Source organism: Equus asinus, chromosome 1, assembly GCF_041296235.1.
Source record: "Equus asinus isolate D_3611 breed Donkey chromosome 1, EquAss-T2T_v2, whole genome shotgun sequence".
Classification (NCBI taxonomy): domain Eukaryota; kingdom Metazoa; phylum Chordata; class Mammalia; order Perissodactyla; family Equidae; genus Equus; species Equus asinus.
In genome coordinates, this window is record NC_091790.1 from 119397328 (window position 1) to 119411131 (window position 13804).

Here is a 13804-nt window from a genome sequence, read left to right on the forward strand (position 1 = left end):
ATCGTTCATCCCTGTTATGGTTCTTAAATCTAGGTACCGTGTGTTTAGCGAACGCAGATTCTGCTCAGGTGGTGGTTAGACACTGCTGAGCAGGTTTGTGTTTTCAGCACAGCGTGGCATCATTGAACAGTCTGCATTTCTACATTAGTAGTTTACTAAGTGCTTTTACATAGTAGTTAATCAATAAATATTTGTTAAATAAATCAATGGTGCGTTTAATTCAGTGTTCAAAAGGATTCATGCTAATATTAATAGTTTAAAAAGTCTTTAAGCCTATAAAAGTTTTGAGCAGCTCCTAGAGTCAGTGAAGCGCAGTGAGAGTGCCCGAGGGGAATTTTCTGTCGTTATTTGCAGATTAGAATGGAGTCTCTGGAAAGGTCCCTGCTGAACTCTTATCGGATTGCTGATGGAACATGGCGTGACTGCACCGTTACTTGTGAAGCACTCCAGTGCCTTCCGGAGATGTCTGTTCTCCTTGCTACTCATACAGTGAAAGCGATTATGTGATATTGTAACAAATTTTGTTGACAAGCTTTCCTTTCCAGAGCTACTTATCTAAGTGGATGATTTTTGACTGAAAAGCTTATTTTTCTTTCTGTCTGTCTGAATGGATTGCTTGCCAGTGGTGACTTATGGCTTACTTCATCGATTTTCAGTAATGAGATAGAGCAGTATGCGGTAAATGTCTGTGTCCATGGGCAAGGATTCTAAATCACATTCTGAAAACCACGGACTCGATGGTGCACTGAGTCCATCTCCTCAAAAATGTTTGTGGTGAAGATCCCTTGAAAAAGCTTGGGCTTAAAGCACGTCACTTAGATGACAGATTTAGAAAAAACAGTCACAATCATTAGAGTGAGAGAACCATCTTGGCTTGTTCAGGCTGACCCTCTCCAAAGGTAGTAGAGGAGAGTTCACCCACCATCTGATGGGTACGGTCTCAGTGGATGAGGAGGGAGAGAGAGCCTTTTAAATGCACTGATGTCTCTAGCATTCAAATATGTAACTGATCACAGCATCCATGTAACTGATGGACTCCGTCCTGTTACTAATGATGAACTCCCATGGCTATGGAATTGCTATCCAGTGTTCAGGTGTCTTGGGCAAGGAAGGCACTAGAAACAAATGCAAAGGGAAAGCTTGCAGAATTCACTCATCCTGTTTCATACTGAGTCACTGTCTCATGGTGTTGAAATACTTCTGGCATTCACCCTTGATCTTGATCTTGATAATAAGGGGAAGGAATTATGCACTAGTAAAAAGTAAAATATTTGTGGAATGGGGGAGGAATCTCTTGAAGATTGTGTTTTATGGTACTGCTGTTTTATGGCTCTTGTATCCTCTCCACATGTTATTTAACTCCTTCAGTCAAATTCACTCTTTAGTGAACACAGAGATTGCCCTGGATTGGTTTCTAGCAAGAACTGCCTTGAAGTTTGTATGAATTGAAAACAGAATTACTTTGTGTGGTCTACAGTGACACATGATATGTGACTATAGGTAAGACACAGGAAGACATCAAGCTCACATCATCTCCAAATATGTTATTTACCCTTCTGCATAGGGGAAATTACACACACACATACACAACATGCACACATATGCACACACCATGTATGTTATATGTACGTGTCATCTATATCTATTCTACCATTTTTTCCTAGATTACACATACGTTTATTAAAGGTTACATAAAACTTTGTTCTCTAATTACAAAAGAGTCTAGATAGATTTTTCCTTTCTTCTTTATCACCTGCCCTTTAATTAATGCTCTCATCCTCCTGTCGAGGACTCCTCCAGGCCTTCCCTTATGACACCTATAAATCTCACTGCCTTCTTCCCATCTGTTCTCTCCGCAGTTTCCCTTCATCTCATGATCCACATCACTCCAGTTGCATCGCTGTCCTTGTTTCTTCTGTCTCCCGTGTCTAAAATGAACTTTAAACAAAATCTTCAAAACAAACATTATAGTATTCTGTACGCTAATCTTATGGAAGTACAATATAATCAAAACATGTACATGAAATCTTACTCCCAAAGGTCAAGACAGCTGTACTCTGGGCTTTTAAAATTCGTGTCAATAATGATTCCATTTCTTACTTAACGTGGTGCATTCTTGGTTCTTGCCTGAGTTTGGCCAGTTAGGCAGAAACATAAAAATTAGCAGCTGAAGCAAGGACGAGCCTGCTCCATAGATTAGAACTTTGACACAGTTATATATAATTGAGGATATTGATGATGATCTAGTGAAATGAAATGAAGCCTATTCTGGATAAACTCTATCTTATGTGCTTGGGAATAAATGGTAGAAGTCTAATGAATTTGTCCTATAGTACAAACAGAATTGTTATAGTTTAGTGCATTCCAGAGAAAAAAGGAAAATAATATTAATTTAATGAAAACCACTCGTGTCAAAAAGATAAAGATATGAATGAAATTTGAGTACATTTCCATACTTGTGGAAATGATTCCTAAACCTAAAATGACTCAGTAAATAAGCTATGATTTCCTGACAGGGAGAGTTGAGGAGGTGGAGAGAAGACACAGAAGGAATTAAACAGTAGATAAGATTCTAGAGGAACAAATGCCAGAATGACTCCAAAATATCCTGGGATTTTTTTTTTTCCCATTCTGATAAATCTCTATTTATATTTCTTGGAGAGATATGGTACATTTAACCACTTCATTTCTACACATGATACAAAATAATAAGAGCAACCAGCCTGCTGAGAACTCAAAGCCAGATGGTGTATATGTGTGTCAAGCTGAGCTGATGGTTTGGAAATGCCAGCTCTACAGAATGGCTGGAGCCAAATAATGCTTCAAGTTAATCCCACTGAAGAGTCACTGTGCATCTCCATATGACTTTTACATTCTTGAGTTAATTTAATGGATTTTAAGTTGCAATGGACAACATGATACATATAGGCAATAGAGTAAAATGTCCCTAATGTGATTTGTTAGCTGTCAACTCAAATCAAATTCCAGCAAAGTAGCAGATATCTAACGTGGTTTTGGCTAACTGCTTCTTAAGTGAGCAAATAACCGAAAGTCAGTCCATGCTTCTCCCCAGGGAATGGTGGACTGTTCCATAATTTTTAGGGATTATCTTTTGAGGATTCGTCAGTGTGTGTTTTTTAAAAAAAACAACTAACAAAGCCCAACAGTTCCCTCTCTGTCTCCTGATGTTTGGCAATGAGGAGAAAATCGTCTTGCAGTATCTCCTTTCCCTGACCTCCACGTACTTACTTTAGGGAAGTCTTCCGCAGCAGTTCAGGTGAGGTGGTCCCAGCAGGGGAGAGCCAATGGAGAGTCCACAGACAGGGACAGGGCAGCCACCCCTAATAGCGAGGGGACTGCTGTGTTAGATGACTTCGTTGGATAAGAAATGAATCAACTGTAGAAAAGGATAAGACTTCGTGGGCCATTGATCTTGTAAATTCGGCCAAATGTTATTCAGCCTATTACATTTATATTTGCAGAAATTCTTTTCTTTTTCTCTTCTAGAATATGAGATTCTGTTTCTCTCCCCCATCTTTTTTGCATTTTAAGGTTCTTCCGTCTCCTTGCCTTTCAAATCTTCATGGAAGCATCTGCTTCCCAAGAATCAGTGAATCACTTATTTATTTAACAAACATTTATTAATTTAGCCCCTAGTTGAATCAGTTTTGGCTTCCTCTATTTTGAAGCCCAGCTATTAGGCACATATACATTTAAGGTCATTATGCCTTTTTTATGAATTGATCCTTTTATCATTATGAAATGTTCTTCTTTATTTTTGGTAATATTCCTTATTTTGAAACCTACTTTTTGACATTAATCTAGCTGTTCCAGCTTTCTTATGATTAGTGTTTGCATCCATTGACTTTTAGCAAATCTGTGTTTTTATACTTAAAGTGTTTTCTGTTTGTTTTTTAAATGCAATCTGCCAATATCTGCCTTTTAATTGGAGAACTTAAGCCATTTGCATTTAACATAATTATAGGCATTGTTGGGTTAAAATCTGATATCTTATTGTTTTCTTTGTCTCATCTATTCTTTGTTCCTTTGTCCCAATTTCTCACTTCTTTTGGACTACCTTGATGTTGTTAGTATTCCCTTTTATTTCCACTATTGGCTTATTTGCCCTGATAGACAGAATTTCAACATTGCTCTCCAAAGATGTCCCACTGTAATCCTGGGAACCTGTGAATTAAGGAGCTATAACTCCTCTAATTGTATTGTGATATATGGCACAGATGACCTTAGGAAAGGGACATTATCCATGTGGGCCTGATCTTATCACATGACCCTTAAAGGCAGAGAGCTTTTTCAGGCTGATGGCAGAAGAGGAAAGCAGACAGAAAAGTCCGAGAGGTCTGATGTTCTCTTGCTGGATTTGAAGATGGAGGGGGCCATGCGCGAGGATTGGAGAGCAGATGCAAGAAGCTTGCGAGTGACTCTGGCCAACAGCCAACAAGGCAACGTGAACCTCAGTCTTACAGTCGGAAGGGACTAGATTCCACCAACAACTGGAATAAGCTTGGAAGTAGATCTTTTCCTTGAGCCTTGAGATAAGAGCCCTGCTTGGCCAACACATTGATTTTGGCGTTGTGGTACCCTGAGCATAGAAGCCAGACTAACCCACCTGGCTTCTGACCTACAGAACTGTGAACTAACCAATTCATGTTTTAAGCTACTAAGTTTGTGGTACTTTATTATGGAGCACAGACAACTAATACATTAGCTAAAGATCTCCATTTTATTCTTTTAGTGATTGCCATAGGGTTTATAATATGTATCCTTAACCTGTCACTGTCTGCTACTGAATAATATTATACCACTTTCTGTATAACTAAGAACTTAACAGTATACCTTCCACTCACCCCTTCTTGTCCGTTGTGCTATTGTTGTCATAATTTTATCTCTAAATATGTTTAAAACCTCACAATATAGTTACATTTTTGCTTTAAATATCAATTGTACTTAAAAGATAAAAAATTAGAAAATAAATCTTTTACATTTGTCCACATATTTACTATTTTCAGTTAGCATCAGTGCTCATATAGATTTGAAGTTCTATCTGGTATCATATTCTTCATCCCTTTAGTATTTCTTGTGGTGGAAGTCTACTGACAATGAATTTTCTCAGCTTCTGTTTGTCTGAAAATCAAGTCTTTCACCTTTGACAGTTTTTCTCCCTTAAGAGGACATTAAAGATGCCATTCTCTTGTTTTCTGGCTCTCATCATTTTACATGAAAAGTCTGTGGTAATTCTCATCTTTATTTTTCTGTATGGAAGAAGTCTTTTTCCTCCGGCAGCTTTTAAGATTTCCTCTTTATCACAGATCTTTGGCAATTTGATTGCACTGTGACTTGATGTGATTTTCTCTGGATATATTCCTTATTTAGCTTCTTAGATATGTGGGTTTATACTTTTCATGAAATTTGGAAAAACTTTACCCATTATTTCTTCAAATTTTTTTTCCATATGGCCCACTCCTCCTTTAAGGCTCCAGTACACTTTATATATTAGACTGTTTGACATTTTCTCAAGTTCACTGAAGTTCTGTTAATTTTTAAAATCTTTCTTTCTCTGATTTATTTTGGATAGTTTCTATTGGGATATATTCAATTTAAAAATCTTTTCTTCTGCAGTATCTAATCTACTATTATTTTTACTGAGTGGCTTTTTAATTTCAGGTAACATCTTTTTAATTTTTAAATGTTCACTTTGGTTCTCTTTGATGTCTTGTTTCTCTTGTTGTTTTCACTTAACTTCTTGAATCTATGTAATTTAGTTGTTTAATGCTCTTGTCTGCTAATTCCAATATTTCTGCCATTTCTATATTTGTTTTTATTGAATGAGTTTTCTCCTTAAAGATTTCCTACTTCTTGGAATGTCTAGTAGTTTCTGGCTGGATGTTGGATTGTTGGATACTGTAATGTTGCATATTGTTGAATGTCTGGATTTTGTTATCTTTCTTTAAATAATGTAGAATTTTGTATTTGCAGGCATTTAAGTTACTTGTGGATCAGCTTGATTTTTTTTTTTGAGGCTTGTTTTTAAGCATCGTTGGGGTGGATCTGAAGTAGCCTTTACGTCAAGGCTACTTTAGCATCACTATTTAGGTATGAACTTCCTAGGTCTCTACTGAAGGCCTGTTGCAGCCAACAAGCCCTCTCTCTGTGATTGGTCAGAACTTGAATACCTCTGCGTCCTGCTGAGCCCTGAGAACTCTCTAACCCACAGCTTGTGGGAAGTAGAATTCTAAAATGACCTCAGTGATGCTCACTCTTGTATAATCCCCTCCCTCTGGGTTTTGGAAGATTGTGTGAATACAATCAATCCTGTGATTACGTGACTTTACATGGCAAAAGGAGAATGATCCAAGGTGGGCCTGACCTTATCAGGTGAGCCTTTTAAGAACAGAGATTTCCCTGGCTGATTGCAGAGGAAAAAGTCCAATATATGAAAAAGCTGATTTATACATTTAGTCCAAATGTCTAGTTGTTTATGATGGGAAGCCAAGTCTAGTACTAGTTATTTGATCATGGAATCTTAAAATTCATTTAATTCACTTAATTTGGAGCTCACTAAATCCTCCTCTTATTAGCTAATCTTTAAAACTAGAGGAACTTGAGTTGGAAGGAAAGGAATTGAAAGAGACGAGTCAACTATATCCTAAAAGTATGAAAACCACTCTTTTTTGCCTTTTATTTTTAAGTTATTTGGAAATATTTCATAATAATGAAATATATAGAGACTAATACAGTCAGCTTCTAATATACCCAATAGTCAACCTAAGAAATAAAATATTATTGGCACACTGTGTCCTTCTCCCAATCTTGTCCTCCCTGTAGAGGTACCTGGATTCAGTGTTATTAATTCCATGCATTTCTTCACATTTTATTTCATATACGTGCATCCTTAAATTTTTCTTTGCGTTTTTTGAAATTTATTTCAATGGTGTCCAAATGTGGCATTTTTTTTCTGGTTTCTTTATTTTTTTTTTATGATTCGCACCTGAGCTAACATCTGTTGCCAATCTTTTTTTTTTTCTTTTTCTTCTTCTCCCCAAAGCCCCCCAGTACATAATTGTATATTGTAGTTGTGGTCCTTCTGGTTGTGCTGTGTGGGACGCCACCTCAGCATGGCCTGATGAGCGGTGCTAAGTCCGCGCGCAGGATCCGAACTGGTGAAACCCTGGGCCGCTGAAACAGAGCGCGCAAACTTAACCACCCTACCACAGGGCCAGGCCCCTCTGGTTTCCTTTTTATTGCTTAATATTTTGTTGCGAGAGTGAAGAATTGATATGTGCTTAAAATTCCACTGTATGAATACAGCACAATTTACTTATCCAGTCAACTATTAAGAGATATTTAGATTATTTCAACTTTTTTGAAGCAATGAGTGCTGAAATTAACTTTCATGTAGATGTGACTGGTACACATATATGAGAGTTTCTGTAGGAAATACCCTTCATGGTGAAGTCACTAGGTAATATAGTATATGCATCTTTAAATTACTAGATATTGCCAATTTTTCTTCAAAGTGGTTGTCCTGATTTGCATTCCCACCATAAGGTTTCTGGTTTTTCTACATTCTTATGCCCCTTGGTATTGTCACGATTCAATTGTAAATAATTATATGGATGAGAAATGCTATCTCATTGTGATCTAAATCTGCATTTTCCTGGTTATTGATCAGGTAGGATACCTTTTAATATATTCACTGGCCAGATTGGCATGGAAATTATTATTCCCCAGTGTGCCCACTCCGATTTCTCAGACCCCATGAAAGTTGATATAAAGATCTAATATCTAAAGTCGTAAGATGTGCTATGGAAATTTTTCCTAAGTATGAGATTATTCCCTGAATCATTTAAATTATTTCTGGTCATTACAACGTGATTCTTGCCAGCACTTCAGTTGTGCCATGCTCAGTTGTGGCAGTCTTAGCGTTTCCTTCTCTGGTTTTTCTAATTGTAGAAAGAACAACAAAAAACCTTAAGTCATCGCAACTAGAAGACAGGCTACATTATGAGGAAGAATAGAACATTACTCTGGCAAGGATTGGCTAATAATAGCAGGATTTGGTGAGCTCCAAAGAGCTCAGTGTGTTATATGTAAAAATGCTGCAGGATTTTTGTTTATTTGACTAAACCTGGTGATGGAATCTCCATTATTAGGAATTTTCAAAGTGGCTTAGATAAGAGTTCAAACAGTGTGATTAACAATCTGACTGTGCCAGTGCTATGCTCAGGGATCGAACCAGATAATTTTGAGGGTCCATCTTCCCTTTGTTCTGTGTCTCAGTGAGAAACCCATCCAGATTCTTTCCACTGCCAATAAGGAAATTTACCAAAAAAAAATTTATGTTTTCTAGACAGGTAATGAGTAAAACTGTATCTTTTACAAATACATCATCAGTAAACTATTTCTTATAGAAGAAGTAGGAAAGATTCCCCTTAATCTATTCTTGGTGCTAAATGGGTGTGACTTTGAGCCCAGGGAATATATTTTCTGCCCGTTTCTTAATTTGAATTATCATTTGCCAAGCTGTATTACAGTATGCCACCTATCTCCACTCACAGCTCTGGATCATCCATACTTGTAGCTCCACTTAAAAGATTTCACGAATTATTGGGCTGGAGTGTTTCAGTGTTCTTCCTCTGATAATCCAAGTAAAACATAGCTGATGTAAGTAATTCAATTTATAATTCATTTGGGAATGTACAGCTGGTCACTTTTGGGGGGAAATGCTGTGGTTATCTAAGTTTACATTACTTTGGAAAGATTTTATTTCATAAAAACTGCAAACCTGAGAAGGGGGCCATTTAGTTCAAGTTTGACAACAGAAAATTGCTCCTTATCGGCCTTGATTATTGCTTTCAGTTGATTTCTCTATGACTCAAGGACTAGAAGCTTTCTACCACTTCCTTTGGTGGAAAAACTTCTAAATCTAAGAGATTAAATCATGGGAAGTTTGCTTCACATTCAGACTAAATTGCCTCATTTATTATTCAGACAACCCTTATCCTTGTCTTTGCACTTCTTAGATGTTTGTTAAACCCGCTAGTCAATATAACCAGACCACAGATGTGGGGTTTTAGAATAATGGACATGTCATTTTGATAGTTGGTATTGCTTTCCGTTGGGCTTATTTAGAGGTGTGTGTGTGCATGCCTGTTTTGTATTTGTCCTGAGATGAGCAAAAATGGAAGTAGTGTTTTTAAGGTGAATTTTCTCACCTACCATAGCCAGTTGTGAACATCTTCCTCTTTCTTTATTTGTAAGGCCCGCTCTTTCAATGTGCCTCTGATGGGATCTTTCTGTGCGTCCTGTTGCAAAGGTGTGTAGCTTGTTTGCTATCCTGCAGCTTAGGTCTCTAGATCTTCCTTACTCACACCAGCTCTTGTCTCCCTCCAGGTTATCCAGGCTGTCTTTTTTGGCATCTGTGTGCTGAGCGATCTTTCCAGTCTTCTGACCAGAGGAAGTGGGAACCAAGAACAAGAGAGGCAACTCAAGAAGCTCATCTCTCTGCGGGACTGGATGTTAGCCGTACTGGCCTTTCCTGTTGGGGTTGTGAGTATGATGTGGAATGCATTTAACCACAAAAGAAACAGGTCTTGTTTCAGGCTTCTAAGAGAGAAAAGGGCTCATTGCAGGACGTTTCTGTATTAGTTTGCTAGGACTGCCATCACAGAACACCAGAGACTGGGGGCTTCAACAACAGGAATTTGTTTCCTCACCGTTCTGGAGGCTGGAAGTGTGAAATCAAGGTGCCCGCAGGGTTGGTTCCCTCTGAGGCCTCCCTCCTTGGCGTGTGGATGGCCTCCTCTTCCCTATGTCTTCACATTCTCTTCCCTCTGTGTGGGTCCGTGTCTTAATCTTCTCTTCCTGTCAGGACCTCACTTATATTGGATAAACCCCTCGATGACCTTATTTACCCTTAGTTGCCTCTTTAACGGCCCTACATCCAAATACAGGCTGAGGTACCAGTTGTGAGGACTTCAGCATATGAATTTTGAGGGGACACAATTCAACCCATAAAGCTTTCTTAAGCAGCCCAAACTTGAAATATGTGGTCCTAGGGTCTATGACCATTTCATACTTCTTCAGTTACCCAACTGTCCCATTAGCTAACATCACTTAAGTAAACGCTGCTTAATGTTTGGGTCTGTTCTGGCTTCATTGATTTTCGTTGTTTTCAGTTAGATTTCCTCCATAACTTAACTTCCTTCACAAGTCTGTTAATCATCTATTGTCTGTACATAAACAACGTTTCTTTAAAGGGCCAGGGTTCCATGAGATTCTGTAGATTTTAACCTCTGTATAGCCAGGAGAAGAATGAGAGAACTCTGGTGAATCTCAGCTGTGAGGACAAGTAAGAGTGTGTTACCTGATTCAAATTCAGACCTTTTGTTTGTCAGCTGATTTCTGCAAAAAAACAGAAGCCCAAGTGACCTGGGCCAGCACATGTACCAAGTCCAAGGTCCATTGTAGGCAGAGTCAGAAAGTTGTTTTTTAAATCCTTCCAATGGCTCCTCTTTATATTTGCTGGATCTATAGGTGGCAGAAGCCTCTATATGCGTGTTCTAAGACCAATCAGTAGTCAGCCAGACTACCACTGAATTGCTTTTTCTATGTACTGAGTCATATTTTCTTGGACAAAATAGCCCTTAGCTCTTGACCACACAAGAGGAGTATTATGATCTGATCCCTTTCTTCTGCTCATTCCCTCATCCTTATCCTCTGAAAACTCAAATGGTCCTCAGATTGAAGCCATCTAACAAATCTCTCAAATTCTGTTGCTTCACATAATAGAGTTATATGCTTTATGTATTATTTAATATTTCCTTCTTTGGACTTGCCATATAAAATTCAAATACTTTGTATCAGAACGGTCATCTAAGAGAAAATTTCCCTTGGTATAAAGTGTGAATACTTAGACTTTCTGCATGAAAGAGTCATGCAGATAATCCAAGCCTCTGTATTTTTTTGTTTTTTTAACCCGCTTACTCCCTTGGAATTTCTGTAGGCAGGTCATCACCTCTGGAAGTCTTCCTTACCTAGAGGGATACAAAGTCACACCGTACAAAAGTAAACAGGAATATGACGATAGTAACTTCTTTTCCCCTGTCTCTGCCTATTCTTCTGTTGTGTGGAGTCAATCTGTGTCTCCAGGGCTGAAATTGTGCATTTTGCCCCTCTCGTCAAAGGCTCGTTGAGTATACCCTTTAGACGTCTTGATGTAACTTTGGCTGGAAGCTTTTTGCTCCTGCTTGAGACTTGAGATATTTGTCAGCTTTCAGTGTCCTTCCTGAATTTAGGCCATGTGTGCTTCATTGTTTGTAAAAAGAATAGATTCCTTTTTGTTTTTTACTTTAGATATTTTCCTCCACGCTTAACTACGTTTGTTGTTTTCTCTGTATTTTGAAAGAGAGAAGTAATAATACTGTTAATATCACCCCCCCCCCCGCTTGTTTTAACCAGAAGTCATAACATCACATCTTCCTTACATCCATAGGCACCTTCCCTGGATGATGAGCTTCACAGAAGAATTTAGAGAATAAATAATGAATCAGAGATATACGTCTTCGCCGATTTCTTTAACTCTTATTTTTTTCTTGCCCACTGCTATGTTGTAGTCAATATTTGCCTTTTTCATAATCTTGTCTCTTATTATGAGTCACTTTCCCTTTTATAGTCATTAACTTTTTATTTTTCCTGAACTTTTTGAAGTCTCTCTGTTACATTTCTCCCTCTTTATCTTTCTTTCTGACTCTCTCTTTAGTATTAAGAGGAATCCTGACCAACATTCTCCAGGAATCTCTGTACATTTCCCACCGTTTCTGTCTTACTTTGTCATTGGACCTTTTGTATCCATATACCTAATTTCTACCTGATTTCTCACTCTAATACACAGAAATTCATTCTGAGGCAAAAACTCCCTGATAAATGGCTTCTTCCCGGACAACATTAATTTTATTTCAAAGTCGTATTTACAGAGTATATGAATTTGGCTCTTTATAAGCATTTTAATGCAAAATACTTTTGCATTAAAATATATAATTCTATGATTTTTTCACCTGTCTTTCTCCAAAGTTATTTCCCACTTTTCTTTCCCGTGTGCTGTGACTTCAGAGAGGTTGCTCTGCCCCTTCTGGGTCTCTCCCCAGAGCCCCCAGCTGCTCAGTGGACTCTGGAACTCCACTGTAGTTTTATCTTTATCGCAATAGATTTTCCTCCTGATTAAAATTTGAACCCTTCCTGGAGCAATGCCACTAGGAAGCCCTTAGAGAGGTGTCATCTTTTCTCTTCCTGTGGCTTCTGGCCCTGGAGGGAGGTGTCCGGCCTGAAGGGTGCACTCCCTCAGAAGGATGGGAATGGCGTTAATGCCCAGGACCCAATGGACATGTCTTTATACCTGCTGGAGTCTGTAGTGCCAGCATGTTTATCATGTGTGCAAATGATGGGTTATAACATTTGTGATTAAACACCTTTTACCCTGTTGGTTGACACAGTCAGAATCCTAAAGGGAAGTACATCTAGCACTCTCCCTGCACCAGAGATCCCTGGGCGTAGCTTGAGTTTCCTAAGGAGGAAGGCGCAGAGCCCCCATGGAGAACCCCCTCTGGTCCCCAGAGGCCTCCCGGCTCAGCTCTGACTGCCAGGTGACCGCCAGCCTCGCAGAGGTCCTCCCCGGCTGCTTTCTCCTGGCTTCTTCTGCCCCACATCTTTTGTTTGTCAGCCAGAAGTTTGCCAGGAAAGCAATGTTATTTTTGCTTCCTGGTGCAGGGCATAAAAAGAGGGCAGAGTGGCTGCTGAATATATCACCTCTGCTCGAATTTTCCTGAAGAGACCTCTTAGCCCTGAGCTTTTCCTGGCACTCGCATTCTCCCTCTCTCTCACCTTAGCTGCAGCTATGGTAGCAAGAAAGACATGGGCAGGTTATCTGGGATTTGTATTTTCCACACTAATGCTTCCTCCAATAAAAAGGTTAACTGAGAGTTGACAGTAATTGCTTTATGGGGGCATGAAGCACTAAATATGATTTTGTGACCCATGGACCTGCTGCGTCTTCTTCATGGGCTCTATCTCAAGGATATATAAAAATAGGGAAGCATTCCAATCAAAGATAATTGGAGTAAAGTTTTGTTTGAGCATAACCTTGAAGAAATGGGGCAGAGTTGCTTGAGTGAACATAGCGTGTATCATTTTGATTGGTGTGGATTCCCATAAATGCAAAGCTGGCCTTGATTAGCAACACTAATGGCCGGAAACCACTGCCACTCCCAAGCCTTGCAACTCATTTTGCAGGAATAACCCATGGGAGGCTCTTCTTACCATGTGCAGTTTATTTCTGAACCCTGTCACCCTTTTAAAGAAGCATTACAAATAATTCTATGACATTATGTGGTCTGGAAGCACTGAAGTTTATTAGGAGCAATCAAGCCAGGAATGTCTTTTGTCTCCTGTGAGTTGGTTGACTTTTGTGCTGGCAGATACTCTTCTAGTTAAGAGCATAGGCTAAGGCTTTCAATCAAAAAGAAAAGGTGATGCAGAAAAAGAGGAAGAGTAGCAAAAAAGTGAATATATTGAGTATGAAATTGCCCCCTCGAAAATCCTAAATGTATTTCCAGCCGCTATCCAAAGCAGCGTCTTTAATGACAAAGAACAGTGATACATTTTCCACCCACGCAAGTCAACGCATCCTGTTCGTTTGCAGCTGCTCAGCTTGTACAATGCACACAATCAAACCTCATCACCTCCCTAGTCCTCCTTTTTCCCTGGTGTCACTTGGGTTGCTCTAGACCAG

General features: G+C 38.9%; 1 protein-coding gene across 10 annotated transcripts in view; it reads left to right on the forward strand.

Annotated features, from left to right (window-relative positions):
• The window catches only part of AIG1 (androgen induced 1), a 308996-nt gene that overhangs the window by 128220 nt on the left and 166972 nt on the right, over positions 1 to 13804 (forward strand). For 7 of the 10 annotated variants that reach the window (XM_070506530.1, XM_014850697.3, XM_014850698.3 and 4 more), the window contains one exon: positions 9412 to 9567. The exons of the other annotated variants lie outside the window; for them this stretch is intronic. In XM_070506530.1, coding sequence (XP_070362631.1) covers positions 9535 to 9567 — 33 coding nt within the window. In that variant the 5' untranslated portion in view covers positions 9412 to 9534. The remainder of the gene's footprint in view (positions 1 to 9411; positions 9568 to 13804) is intronic. 10 annotated transcript variants of the gene reach the window in all.